The sequence below is a fragment of the Barbus barbus genome, assembly GCF_936440315.1.
Source record: "Barbus barbus genome assembly, chromosome: 18".
Lineage (NCBI taxonomy): Eukaryota > Metazoa > Chordata > Actinopteri > Cypriniformes > Cyprinidae > Barbus > Barbus barbus.
Window position 1 is genome coordinate 20,155,842 of NC_136746.1, and position 14,986 is coordinate 20,170,827.

A 14,986-nucleotide genomic window follows, 5' to 3' on the forward strand; every position below is an offset into this window, starting at 1 on the left:
AGTTAATATTGAGCTACTTATATTTTAGAAACTCCAGTTGCTGTGTCTATTTTTGCTCAACCAATGAAAATTGTTAAGGCAGAATTGTTCACTGTGCGTTCCTGAAAGAATGTGATTTTGGACAAATCAGTCGAGTGATTCAGTGACTCAAATAAAGACAATCACTTGTTTTGTTCCAGAATAATTCAGGCTGAATTTGGAATAGTATGAACAGTCAAATTCAGCCTGTGTTTTTGAAGGAATCGGATGAGTCAACAATTAGTGATTCATTTCAAGACAGTCATTTGCCACCAAGTGGTGTATCAGTGAATCCTGCAGAAAGATACCCACAGCTAATGTATGCACCGAAAATCTGTTGTGTTATTTTAATTTCATTTAGATAGCATTATAGTACTTATTAATATTTAGAATTTACTTTTTATCAGTATCCATTTTAATTTTAGTAATATGCTTTCTTTATTTTTATATTTCTATTTAGCTTTTAGTTTTAATTTGATATATTTCAGCTTTATTTCAATTAACAAAAATATTTTAATAATTTTAGTTCCAGTTAATAACAACACTGGCCTGGAACATACAAGCACAGAGAAAATTAGTGACAAAAAGTGAAAAAACTGTTGTATAATGCAAATGCAACGTGATTAAAGGCCACAGTGCAAGTACAGGTGAAAAGAAAAGGTGCTCCTGATACCTGCTACCAACTGATGGCCACTCTCTCCCAACACACACACACACACTAGAGTCATGATGGGAGCACAGAGGGGTTTCCAAGGCAACAGACTCCCCACACTCCAAGAGGCTGGACACACAGGAGAAAGAGCGATAGTGTGTTTCACACAAATGGAGAACAAACGTGTGCGTAATTGAGAAAGGTCACTTTCACTGGTCAGGTCTGTCTGTTTTCATCTATTCCTTGCCACACAAACAAGCCTGATTGAAATTACAGATGCAAAATATTCTTTTAACATTAAGATTAAAAATGTGACTGAAACTGCACCATGATTAGAGGAATAAAATTATAAAGACTGCTTTTCTAATGTGATTACATGAAGATCTCCTGCAAGAAATACTTTAGATTTTTTATATTATATTTGAAAAAGCTGAATCATCCTTGAACAAGCCCAGAAAACACAATAATACAGAAGAAAATGCCATAGGGCTCAGATGCAGAGGTAGGCACCCAGACGGCACACTTGCAAGCATTACCGTCTCTTGCACATTTGCAGCAATACACTGCCTCCACTAAAGGACCAAAAACCAGCTGTTGAATATTTCATAACATACTGCTCAATGAAACAGCTGCACAGAGCACTTTCTCAAATCCATCCAACAATATATATGAAAGTTCATTTAGATTTTTCCTTAGTTTTGGAGCATTATAACGATACAGATGATACTAATATGAAAGCTCAGCAGAAATAATGTTTTGCGGCATCACTGTGTGAGCGTTCAGAGGTCAGCGGATGAATCCCAACGGAGTTTTGGAGAGGATTCAAAAGGCAGCACAGCAGGATTGCGTGTTCAGGGAAAGAACTGGGAGGAGATTTGTTGGCTGGATCGACGGTTTTGTTTGATATAGTCAGAGGCTGGCCTTAAGCAAACAACTGACACACATTTCTTTCATTATTTATGACATGTGAGCGTATACGTGTGCCAGCTACAGATAGAAAGACTGCACATCTGTGAAAGAGAGAGCGTGTGTGTGAAACAGCTGCTCCATTTTCCAATTGACAGAGAAACAAAGCAAAAAGCAAAAAAAACAAGACCGCATCTGATCACTGGGGAGCTTGAGCGACAATGCGCCTTTAAAACCAAATTGTCAAATGTTCTACTTTTGAACATCACATTGGGAGTTCATTAGATGAATCAGTCATTTCCAGCATGATCATTAGAGGAACTCTTGCTCATGTCATTTAAAAAGCCACAATAAAAAGCAGTGATTATGAAATTACTAAATCAAATTCAACTAATTCACTTTCAAAATGAGCTTAACTGCAACTCTGTGTATTTGTGTGATATTTGGTGTAACTGTTTTAACTATTTTAATGATGACTTTGCCATATTTGATGACCCCCAACTGCTCCCCGGGCGCCGCAGCATAAATGGCTGCCCACTGCTCCGGGTGTGTGTTCACGGTGTGTGTGTGTTCACTGCTGTGTGTGTGCACGTTGGATGGGTTAAATGCAGAGCACGAATTCAGAGTATGGGTCACCATACTTGGCAGTATGTCACTTCACTTCATATTTCAGTATCAAAATGAAAGGAGATTTAATCCTAAGAGCTCTTGAAGAGCGCATATCAGCATTAGCTGCTCGACGCAATTTACAACAACATTCTATAAACTAAAAGTTTACACATGCACAAAACAAATGTGCATGATCAATGTAAGTCACAGTGACAATATAACACTTTTCTGACAGGACAGGTGACACTTCAACTGGTCAGAATTTATTGTTGAACCCTTTTGAAAGTAAAAAAAAAAACACTGTAGCCAAAGATCTGGGCTGTGAATACAGCGAAAGACGACTTTATATATATAAAAAAAGAACACAAAGACATGAGAACAAAATTACATTCAGCCAATTGACAATTTTAATTGAAGGGAAATACTTTTTGTCTGAGAGGTTGAAAATGTCATATTCAATTTTCACAGTACCCCTTCATGAGTTTTTCTCCTCCCCTGTGATGAAAAGGTGCACTGTTTTTTTGGACTGCAGCATCTGAGCGGCACGGTCGGCCCCGGTGACGGCAGCCAGACGGTGCATATCATATCGGGAGTACAGGGCCGTGCAGGTGAAGCTAACAGAACCATCACCCTCTCTGACACCAGCCTGAAGCATATTACACACTTCACTGTAGAAGTGAGGGTACGTGGGCAACCCGTAGAAGATCAGGTTATGAATCCCCTTGATAGTGTATCTAAAAGAAAAGAGAATAAAATGTAATTTTTTAAAACTTGAAATAAGTTCAACAAATTAAATATAATTTAAATGGTTTTAATAATATTTGTTTGCTCAATTAAAAAAAAAGTAGTTTTTTTTCTCCCAAGGAAATTATTAGTATTTTTTTGTATTTTAAATATTGGCCTGTTATTTTTTAATGCGTTCTATAGTACTGTTGAAAACCTTGGGGTCAGTAAGATTTTATGCTTTTGATATTTGATTTTTTTACAATTTATATTAACTGTTTTCCGTTTTAATATATTGTAAAATATTATTCATTCAGGTGACGGCAAAGCTGAATTTTTGCAGCCACCACTGTTTTTTTGGGGCAACATTATAAATGTCTTTTGTTTTTTTACTATTAATTCTGATCAGTTTAAAGGAATGGTTCACCCAAAAATTGTCATCATTCTCACCCTTATGTTGTTCCAACCCTGTATAAGTTTCTTTCATATGCTGAACACAAAAGATATTTTGAAGAATTTTGAAGAACCAAACAGCTGTCGGTCCCAATTGAATTCCATTGTAGAGAAATAAATACTATGGAAGTTAATGGGGACCATCAACTGTTTGATTATCAGCATTCTTCAAAATATCTTTTTATGTTTAACATAAGGTATGGAACGAAGTAAGTGTGAGTAAACAATGACAATTTAAATTTTTGGGTGAACTATACCTTTAATGCATCCTTGCTGAACATAAGTATTAATTCCTTTAAAAAAAAAAAGTTAAAATAACTGAACCCAAACTTTTGAATGGTAGTGTATATGAAGTATGCAAATGAAAATACATGTACAAAACACACACCTCTTGTAGAAGTGGAATCTCTCAGAGAAGAGCATAAACTGTTTTTCTCCTTTCTGGAAGAAATGTCGTGCTCGAGACACCTCTGATCTCTGCGAGTACTCGCTCACACTAGCGAAACTGATGTCTTCCTTCTTCATGTAGTTTCGCAGACGAACAAAATCAAAATATGATGGCACATAGATGAAAGTGTGGGATATGACAGAGTCTCTGTACTGGGGCAGGATCTTATCCACAAAGAACTGGAACCTAAAGGATAATGTATTTTAAATATTTGCAAACAACTCTTAAACATTATAGGTTGACCGTGTGCAGTCATCTGAACATGATTCTTTCAAAATATCACATTTTGTAAATGGAGCAGTCATGGAAATGCAGTATGAACTTTTATATACATAGCTTTCAGTCCACAAACAATGGTAGTATGTTACTCACAATTGCTTATGCACTTTCCAATATGAGTTTCAGTAAAACATCATTCTAAAATGTATCAGTTATATGAATTATTTCATAGTTGCAACTTGCAACAATATTTTCTCTCAGAGGCTCCTCTGTGCAGACACCGCTGTCCTCTAGTGTTCAGAATGAAAAACAACAGGCATCTGTACCTGGCATCCTGGTCCATGAAGCTGTCAGACTGGAACATCTGGAAAACATGTGGCAGCTGCACGAGTACCTGACAGATTGAACCCACCTTTGGAATAGTTTTACTGCACACCTAAGAGAAAGAAGAACAATAGCATCTGCATTTATATATTTAAACCACCTTCAAAAGTTTGGTGCCAGTGTAATTACAACCCAAATTCTGGAAATGTTGGGATGTTTTTTAAATTTGAATAAACTGAAAACTAAAAGACTTTCAAATCACATGAGTCAATATTTTATTCACAATAGAACATAGAGAGCATAACTATTTAAACTGAGAAATTTTACACTTTTATCCACCAAATGAGCTAATTTCAAATCTGATGCTTGCTCCAGGTCTCAAAAAAGTAGGCATGGGGGCAACAATCAAGAAAGCAAGAAATTTTGAAAAGATTCAGCTGGGAGAACATCAACTAATTAATTTAATTGACATCAGGTCTGTAACATGATTAGCTATAAAAGGGATGTCTTAGAGAGGCAGAGTCTCTCAGAAGTAAAGATGGGCAGAGGCTCTCAAAACCGTGAAAGAGTGTGTCAAAAGATTGTGGAATACTTTAAAAACAATGTTCCTCAACGTCAATTTGCAAAGGCTTTGCAAATTTCATCATTTACAGTGCATAATATCATCAAAAGTTTCAGAGAAACTTGGGAAATCTCTGTGCATAAGGGACAAGGCCGAAGACCTTTGTTGGATGCCCTTGGTCTTCAGGCCCTCAGACAACACTGCATTACTCATCGACATATTTCTGTCATTGACATTACTAAATGGGCTCAGGAATGCTTCCAGAAACCACTGTCGGTAAACACAATCCACCGTGCCATCTGCAGAGGCCAACTAAAGCTCTATCATAGAAAAAGGAAGCCATATGTGAACATGGTCCAGAAGCGCCGTTGTGTCCTGTGGGCCAAGGCTTATTTAAAATGGACTGTTTAAAAGTGTTCTATGGCCAGACGAGTCCAAATTTGACATTCTTGTTGGAAATCACGGACGCCATGTCCTCCGGGCTAAAAAGGAGGGAAACCTTCCAGCATGTTTTCAGTGTTCAGTTCAAAAGCCAGCATCTCTGATGTTATGGGGGTGCATAAGTGCATACGGTATGGACAGCTTGCATGTTTTGGAAGGCACTATGAATGCTGAAAAGTATATAAAAGGTTTTAGAGCAACATATGCCTCCCTCCAGACGACGCCCATTTCAGGGAAGGCCTTGTGTATTTCAGCAGGACAATGCAAAATCACATACTGCAGCTATTACAACAGCATGGCTTCGTAGTAGAAGAGTCCAAGTGCTGAATTGGCCTGCCTGCAGTCCAGATCTTTCACCTATAGAGAACATTTGGCGCTTCATTAAACGAAAAATACGTCAAACACGACCACAAATTTTTCAGCAGCTGGAAACTTATATCAGGCAAGAATGGGTCCAAACTCAAACACCAAAACTCCAGAATCTCATAACCTCGATGCCCAGACGTCTTCAAACTGCTTTGAAAAAAAGAGGAGATGCTACACCATGGTAAACATGACCCCGTCCCAACTATTTTGAGACCTGTAGCAGGCATCACATTTGAAATGAGCTCATTTAGTGCATAGAATTGTACAATTTCTCAGTTTAAACATTTATGTTATCCATGTTCTATTGTGAATAAACTATTGGCTCGTGTGATTTGAAATTCTTTTAGTTTTCATTTTATTCAAATTTTAAAAAATGTCCCAACATTTTCAGAATTCGAGTTGTAACTGACCCAAAACTTTTGAACACTAGAGTAAAAATCGCGTTTGGTGTCGCACTGTATCGCGTATCTTGTCAGTGTGTGCACTTGCTTGGCCATTTTTAGTTGATTAACAGGAAAGTGGGTCCAGCTGAATTTAAATGGTGATTTGTTGGATTGGTATAAAAAAGGTTATTATACCGCGGCAGTCGTCGTGTGAAGCCCCCTTAGTGTGAAGACCAAAGAGTGTAAAGACCATCAACTCTACCGTGCAACTCCACCGGACAGGGACACCGGCAAGGGATAGAAGTATCGCTTTTTATTTTAGTTTTTCCATTTATTTGTTTATTATTGAAATGTTATATGCATGTCAATTTTATTTAATTTCTTTATTTTCTTAAATATGTAGGTATATAGTATTTATAGAGTTGTAACTTTTAGTTTTAGTTACTTTTTCTTATTTGTAAGTCGCTTTAGACAAAAGCGTCTGCTAAATGACAAAAGTAAAAGTAAACATTTAGTTAAACATACAATTTAATAGGATTATATTGTCAATATGTTTAGTAGTTAAACATAATACCAACATGAGATTAAACATAAGATGATCATAAATCACTCCCCTAAAACCTGATCAAATCAGATTAGCCCCCAAAATACAAATACTCTTAGGGTGTCTGATTGTATACCTGGCCCCTGTAGTTGTGGCAGTGTTTGGTAAGGATGTTGGTGATTTGAGGCTCTTGTATGGCACTGAACACTAGCGTTTGTCTGTAATGCGCTGCCCAGTTGTTCAGGTTCCATATGCGCACACGAGAGAAATCAACACCATGAGAGTCCAGAGGCTGCAGATTCAAATGCTTCAACACATGCTGCAAAACAAACAAAGCCATTTATACATTTAAACAGAAAAAGGCCAAAATATACCTACATTATAATTTATTACAAACAGAACACCATTATCAAATTACTGTGCTATTAAATGTAAAATTTACAAGTGTTGTAAAAGAACCTATGAACAACTGAAACCCACCAGCAAGTGTTCCCAGTTTTGCATGAGGAACACATCCGCCTGGTCCACAATCAGAAGTTCGATGGAAGACAGGAAGTCAAAGTCTCTCTTTTTATCACCGTCGGCACTCAGAACTGTGCGCAGTCCCAGTGGAGATGCAATGATGATGTCAGAAGAGTAAAACGGAGAATAGAGACGCATACTGCGTTTCATGATAGACACACCTACCCCATCGAGAAAGAAAAATAGAAATAAGGCACAATAAAAAGTCAATTAAACAGGTGAAACTAAGGTATCAGGTTGTATAATTTCTGTCACCAGAAGAACTAAAGGGTTTGAAACAATCCATTATTATTGTCTTACTTAACCCCAACCCAACATACAGAGAGAGCTTTAAGTGTTTTAACATTCAAACATTAATGTGCATCACATATTATAGTTGAAGATTTTCAGTTAAGAGGAAAAACTTTATCGTACCTATCCTGAAATGGTCATCTATATTCCCAGAAAAGACAGCATGGTAATCATCAGGTCTGTGCAGTTCGGGCGGACTTTCACCTGGCCCCACTCCAAACTCTTCCTTAAATCTCTTCTTATTACTGACATCCATTATCTTGCCTTTGGGCTCTAAAAGTGTTATGAAGGTCTGGACCACTCGCAGTGCTCCATCTCTAAATGGCACCAGAATCAAAACCTAAAACAGGGAGAGTTAATTATAGGAACGTAGTTGGCTAATTTAAAACACTTTTAATCATGTTGTAATCAAGAGAGCACGTCAATTAATTACATTTAAAATTATTTTATAACATTTACATTTAACATCAATTATAGGAGAAACTGATGAAAAACTAAACAATGCCGTTAAAAAACCCCAGTAAAAAACACAGCTGTGGTATGAATCTGTACCTTTGGTCTAGTAATGCCCCGGTCCCGAAACTCCACATTCACATCTTTAGTTTCCTTCAACTTGGCATTATTTCTAAGCACACGAGTGTTTGCCTTTAACACATGGTTTAGCACATGAAGACAGTACGCACTCTGCACTTCCTTGGCCTCCTTCAAGGGGGAGCTGTTTGAAAAATGCACATCCCTGTAAGTACCTGCAAAAACAAATCATGGGGGATGAGGATACTGAAAAAAGTCATAAAGTATACTTTTAAAAATTAGTCTGTCTGGTGTTATATTATCTTAATTTTATTGACATACCCATGAGCCCAAGCAATTCCTTCTGTAGGTCAGTGACATCTGTCACAGCGCCTCCTTCAGGTGCAAAGGACTGGTTTAACAAGCACCAATTTGCCTCCAGGTTTTTGTGGACGGCTGGAAGAGGGGCAGAAGAGAGCTGCCGCACCGCTGGGAAACGTTCCAGTGGACAAGCGCACTGCAGAGTGCCCAGCTTTGGCCACTGGAGAGTGTGGAAGAAGTGAAATAGTGAAATTTCACATTTTTGTGGCGAGTAAGATTTTTATTATTTGATTTATTTAGAAAGACCTTTATTCAGAAAGGATGCAACAAATTGATCAAAAGTGGCAGTAAGACATTAATAATGTTACAAAAGACTTCTATTTCAAATAAATGCTGTTCTTTTGAACATTCTATTAATCAAAGAATCCTGAAAAAGAACGTTTCAGTTTTCACAAAAAATATTAAGAGTACAATATTAAGCAGTTTTCAACAGTGTTAACTAAACAAATGTTTCTTGAGCACAAAATCAGCATGTTATCACTAGAATACAATTTATAGTTATTTAATAAATTAAATTACAGCTAATTAAATGACATTAAACGGTTATTTTTAAATCATATTCATTTCACAATATTACTGTTTTACTGTATTTGTGATAAAATACATGTAGCCTTGGTGAGCATAAAAGACTTATAAAAACATTTTATAAATCTTAAAACTTCCATACCTTAACCTGAGTCTTGAGTTTTGATCCTTGTAAGATTCGTCCCACTTCCTCTTCACTAAGTTCAGCCTCCTGGTGCTTCACAAACATGTCTACAACAACCAGAGAGTCAGAGGTTTGAAAACCTGGGCCTAGGTTTTCAATTTGCTTCTTAAGGAAATCAATCTGGTCAAGCTTGAGTATTACACACTTAAGAGTTTGCAAAACAATAAATTGCAAGCAAATGTAAGTCATTTTACCTTTCAGAGATAAATCAAGGCAATGTCTTACCTTCCTCCTCCTGCTCTCCCATGTTTTCCTCTCCTTCCACAGGCAGGTTGGTCTCCAGACAGAACGCAGCTTCATTCTTCTTATCTGTAAACTCTCCCTCTTCTTTCTCTTCTATATCTCCACTTGTCTTTTCAGGGTGCACTTTATTTTGTGAATTACCAGCTGTTTCGCCCGCCTCTTCTTCTAAATCTTCCTCGGCAACATCACACTCCTCCTCTTCTTCTTCACTCTCTCCTAATTGAGAAAAAAATAATAATTAGAGCTCAGCATTGCAACTGATATCGAAAAGTAGACTATTAAGACTGTAAAAGAGCTTACCTTCAACTTCCTCTCCGTCATCCTCATCATCACTTTCTTCATCTTCACTGTTGTCATCAGCACCTTGGATCATGGTGGACAGAAGTTTCTGATAAGCAGACTGCAGCTCTTCATCACTGTCTTCCTCACTGTTAGGTTCAGGGTGTTGTGGACGGTGAGGCTGATCAGGTGCAGAAACATGTTTAATATGATGCTTTTAAACAAAACATGGAGAACCAAACTTCAACATGAGCAGCAAACTATTAAGATTAAACCAGGGGTAACTTCTGTTATCAGATCTACCCAAACACATTTTTCATCCTATACGTAATTTGAATAGTGCTGTATTACATGCATTAACTGCTTCTCATTCAGTTGAAGGAGGTTGCTGGAGCTGCCCGATCAAATCTTCTAAACCATAAGTCATGGCTAAAGAAAGAATAATACTCTATAATTACTTACCAAACGCAAAATCTTAGTCTTCTCCGGCTTGTCAACAACACTAAAAACGAAACCATATTAAGAGTGTTAGTACTTGCTACTTCAAGCTCCCAATGTATATACTGTTATACTGTTTTTGTTCTAAAAATACACACATGGCTATACTTACTTATCGTGAAAAGGGTGCTGTTCTCCAAAATCTTTTAGATGTTTCTTCTGTTTCTTAGTTAAACTTGTAATCTCTTGATTTCCTTGCCTTCTTTTGCCCATATTTCTATTCTACACGTGTGTAACTCGCTTATGTGTTTTCTTCACGGACAGTTAAGAGTCCCAGCTACACATTAGCGCCACCTGTCGGGTTGGAATAATGGTAGTAATGCTGCAAAGCAAGGCCCCAACAGGTCCTCGCTGCAGCCTGTAGCACGATGACGTACTGGATCAGATCCAATACGTAGTGGATGTTTTACGCGCACGCGCTGTATAGGTCGCGAATAAATTCATATTTTTATTTACATTTAATCATTTTGCAGACGCTTTTATCCAAAGTGACTTAGTCTAAGTGAAGTCTAACAGTACATGTAGCAATTAAGGGGTTTTGATCTATTACAATACGCCATGACCTATATTACATTACAATGTAGAAACTTTAATGTCTAAATTCATCCACAATGTTTTTGTCTTTACTGGCGGCTTCAAAGTTTTTTTTTTCATTATCGCCAGGATGCCCAAATCAGTGCTGTATCCATTATTAGAAGGATACAATAAGCACTGTAACATGATATGAAGAGTTTATTTGCAAAAACAGATGTCTCCGTTTTTAAAATTTTCAAAAATCATGTTTTTAATGATATTATGTTTTTATTGTGTTTTGTTGTGTTAATTAGCTGGTTTTTGTTAGTTATTTTTAACCTTGTCAAAATAACCCAACTGCAGTTTGAGAATTGTTAAAAACATAGTCTGTTTTTGCAAATGAACTCTTCAGATGTTGCACTTGTTATATTTATTTAAATTTCAATGTTGCACTTGTCATATTTATTTAAATTTCATAGGGGATATTAAAGTAATGCCGATCCATTTAGTTTATATAGCTATTACAAACATTTTCAATAGGCTAATAATAATAAAAAAACACCCATTAAATTTATAATAAGACTTTACCTCGCTAACGGGTGGTGATGGCGCAGTGGATAAGACACATGCCTTTGGTGTGAGAGACCCGGGTTCGAATCCACTGTGAGACATCAATGTGTCCCTGAGCAAGACACTTAACCCCCTAGTTGCTCCAGAGGCGTGCGACCTCTGACATATATAGCAATTGTAAGTCGCTTTGGATAAAAGCGTCAGCTAAATGAATAAATGTAAATGTAATAACTCCTCAGTCAGGTAACATACATGTTATATTAGTTGATTTTCACAAATCGTCTGATACAATACAAAACACTCAAAAAAAGTAAAAAAAGAGAGAGAGTAGGCTATGTCTTGAGAGTAGGTATTTAGCCATTAGATCTATCTCCAGGGATTTAACTTGCATATGAATAACACACGAAAAATAGAAATTGTCAGCTTTGTTGCCTTGTCCCCGACCGTGTGTGTATTTATTTGTAGGACATAGGATTGACTGTAAAAACCCGGTATAACCCGGGATTACGGGTCTGTTGGCTAACGGAACCCCGACTGACAGGATAGTTTTTCTTCTTTTTATTTTTATACGGTATAAAAAAATGATGTCCGCATATTTTAGTAGGCCCATAACTTTTATACTCTGTCACATAGGCCTATAGCACAGAGAGTGAGAACGAAAAATAATATTTGATTCATGAACGAATTATTGACAGAAGACTATTATGGGGAAAAAAACAAGACAATAGAACCCATTTTTTTCATAAAGAACAAACAAAATTGTAATTAGTAGATTTGTATTTCCAAAACGAATCAAACTAATAAAAAATAAACTGGTTCATTCAAAACTACGCCCTTTTTTGCTTAAAAAAAGTTTCAATAGCCTGCACTACTGGTTTAAAATCACAGTATACTATAATTTGTGTAAGCCTGTGTACATCTCGTAATTACAGTTTAACTTACATTTAGCTTTAATAACAGCCCCATTAATGCATGCTCATTAAAATCAAATACTGCGCATGCGCGTAAAACATCCACTATGTATTGGATCTGATCCAGTATGTCATCGTACTACAGGCTGCAGCAGCAAGGACAGACTCAAGCAAGGGGCCACAGATTTCACTATTTTATGAAAAATAAATAAATAAACATTTTAATAATAGGTTTTGTCATTTCTAAATCATAACTGCTTCCACAAGAACAGATAGGATTATTGGACACATAGGAATTTTAGTAGAAGCACGCAGTGGGCCTGATTTGATGATGTTTTAACAGCTGTCAAAGCAAAATAATCATGTCATTGGTTTATCTTCCACCTCATTTTGAGATTTTCTCACTGTTACATTAGTAGATGTTCTGCCACAATATGATTAGTGCCTTTAACATGCTCTGTCATTCCCCTATGAGTCAAAGAATCAAACTTTTCCTCCGGCTGTGAGTCACACAGCTTTAACTAATTACAAACACTGCAGGCGTGGAGGAATGTATCTCACCATCCGTTCAGGTGCAGGCAGCAGACGTATCGGGTGTTCATCAGAATCAGAGCAGAACTGATATTTGATGTGCGTTAACTCGACTGCAGCCGAAAATATCTTGGCCAGTGCATGTGTAAGAATGTATGTAATTGATTTGATCATTGAACGTAGTTCCATAACATTCAATGAAAACAGATGTGTGGATACCAAATACGGAGACATTTTTTAAAAGTTATTTATATATTTATTTATTTAATTCTCCCCGAGAGACCCTCCTCCCCCCAGCCTCTGAGAACATGTGGTCTGTGATTATAAAGCATATTCCCCACTGGTGATTAGGGTGCCTATGAATAACAGCGGGGCTGGAGGCCAGTGAAAACAAGGGGAGTGAAACAAATGAACCACACACATCTTGGCTCAAGGGTGAGTCATAAACACACCAAAGGTTAGAAAAACACGGTTGGGTGCCAGCGTGAAGGCGAGGTGAGTGTCCGTGAACACCACCGAAAAAGTCTTCTCAAAGAGACGAAGCACAGCCGATCTACTGCAGGCCAAGGGTCTCATGCCCACTTCCTGTGATAAAGCTTTGCATGTGTGTGTGTGTGTCTGTGTGCAACAGAGGCAAATTCATTCACTCGACAGGGCTGACGTTCTTGTAATTTTTTTTTTTGCTAAATGTTCCCTCAAATGTATTTCATGTAATGTGATGCGTGTTGAACAGTGGTTTGCTTTTGCAAAAGTTGAATCTTGTAGTACTCTGTTTTTACACTATGATTTCTCAAATTCTTGACTTGGACTCACTATATCAATGTTCAGTTTGCAGCAGTCAATGACGAAATGCAAGTAGCGCTAGCTGCAGAACTTTTCTTCAATGCTATGATGTATTTCTGAGTGGTAATGAATTATCAGAAAAGAAAAACTGTAGGATGGGACTTGGTTCTAGGCATTATTTATTGATTGGATTTGGAGACTTGGGCACTTCACTCAAAAATGGCAATGAGTGCGAGTTTGAAGGAGCAAAGTTTAAGCTGAAAGTTATGTTATGGCTTTTTAAAAATGAAACATTAGAAGATCAAAACACTAAGATTGAAACACTAATATTAAGATTCATAACATGCATTTAGAAAACAGATAATAGTGAATTTTCAATTAATGCCAACTTTAGCAGCTCACTGGAAAGGAAAAACTAATGGCAATGTTAAATAATAATAAAAAAAATGCAACAAAGCATATGGCTAACAAAGTCATAGGTTTATGTTGATTTTGCATCTTTTTTGAAGCCTCAAAGCTTTAATCTCCAGTCAATGTAATTGAAGGACAACCGATTTTGTGCTCACAGTTTGGGAAGACATGAGCAAATAGTATTGTATTTTAATTTTTATTTGTCTAAGGAAAGTTCCTTTCCAAGACACTAGAGGGCATTGCTTCTTAATGTCATGTCTACTGATTTATTTAATAAAACCTCATGGAGGCAAGTATTGGTGGTGAGTTGTGAGAATAAAGCAGCATTCATTTTCATTAGAGGTACAATAGCAGTGTTCAGAATATTCTCTGCCGGTTCCAAAACTGGCATCAAATGAATTGCATAATTATCAGAACATTCTCAGATTACGATAATTACACACATACCAGTTGCACTTACTTGCCCAAATTGCATTTAATTGAGCAAATATTTATCCAATTTCCAACTCATTGGAATGGCTTAATTTTTTAAACAGAAAATCTTTATTCTGTTCAGTAAAGGATCCAACATGCTCAAATCCTGTTGTTGATCATTTGTGTTGACCCGTTGCAGCTGGTTTGCATGTGTTGGAGTCTGATTCCTCTTGAAGTGTTTTCCAGCTTGTTAAAGAAATGAGAGACAAAACTACAGAACTCTGAAAGAAAAATGCAGACGTTTACGGGACTCTTGTTAAATTGCCCACATCAAAATGAAACAGACTCTTGCCAATAATTGGCAGCAGAGTTAGTTTTACAGAAACACTCAGCTCGGGGCAGATAGCAGCTTATGTGTTAGCATGGGAGCAGATAGTGAGCTAAAGATGGAAGAAAGTGCAATACAAAATATGATAGATCGGGGCTGGAGAGCGGCAAACAGGCGATGTAATGTAGACGTTAACGTAAGCACAGGATGATATATAAAATCTTCAAGTGTTGATGTTGGACGCTTGTGCTTGTGAAGTCAGTGGGCTGACATGCGTTGAAGAAATTCACATTGAGACTGTGCCTAAATATCCGGCAGAGTGAGATCTCACACCTGCGGTTTCAGTAAACACTAAACAGTGACCCGACAGAATCCCTGAACTCTGGGTTAGGGCTAATGCTAGTGAATCTTAAGCAAGACAACATTTCTAGAGAGAAAGTATGT

The 14,986-nt window shown here is 37.2% G+C and overlaps 1 protein-coding gene across 1 annotated transcript; it reads right to left on the reverse strand.

The window, feature by feature from the left end:
• Window positions 1-2,415: 2,415 nt before the first annotated feature.
• LOC306884086 (U3 small nucleolar RNA-associated protein 25 homolog) lies at window positions 2,416-10,356 on the reverse strand. Its single transcript, XM_079439741.1, has 13 exons — window positions 10,194-10,356; window positions 10,046-10,085; window positions 9,605-9,764; window positions 9,287-9,520; window positions 9,020-9,108; window positions 8,314-8,512; window positions 8,014-8,207; window positions 7,585-7,801; window positions 7,129-7,331; window positions 6,785-6,967; window positions 4,355-4,464; window positions 3,750-3,995; window positions 2,416-2,919 (listed from the first exon to the last, which is right to left on the reverse strand). Exons 1-13 carry the CDS (start codon window positions 10,292-10,294, stop codon window positions 2,661-2,663), a joined length of 2,235 nt encoding a protein of 744 aa, XP_079295867.1. The 5' UTR covers window positions 10,295-10,356; the 3' UTR covers window positions 2,416-2,660.
• Window positions 10,357-14,986: the final 4,630 nt, after the last annotated feature.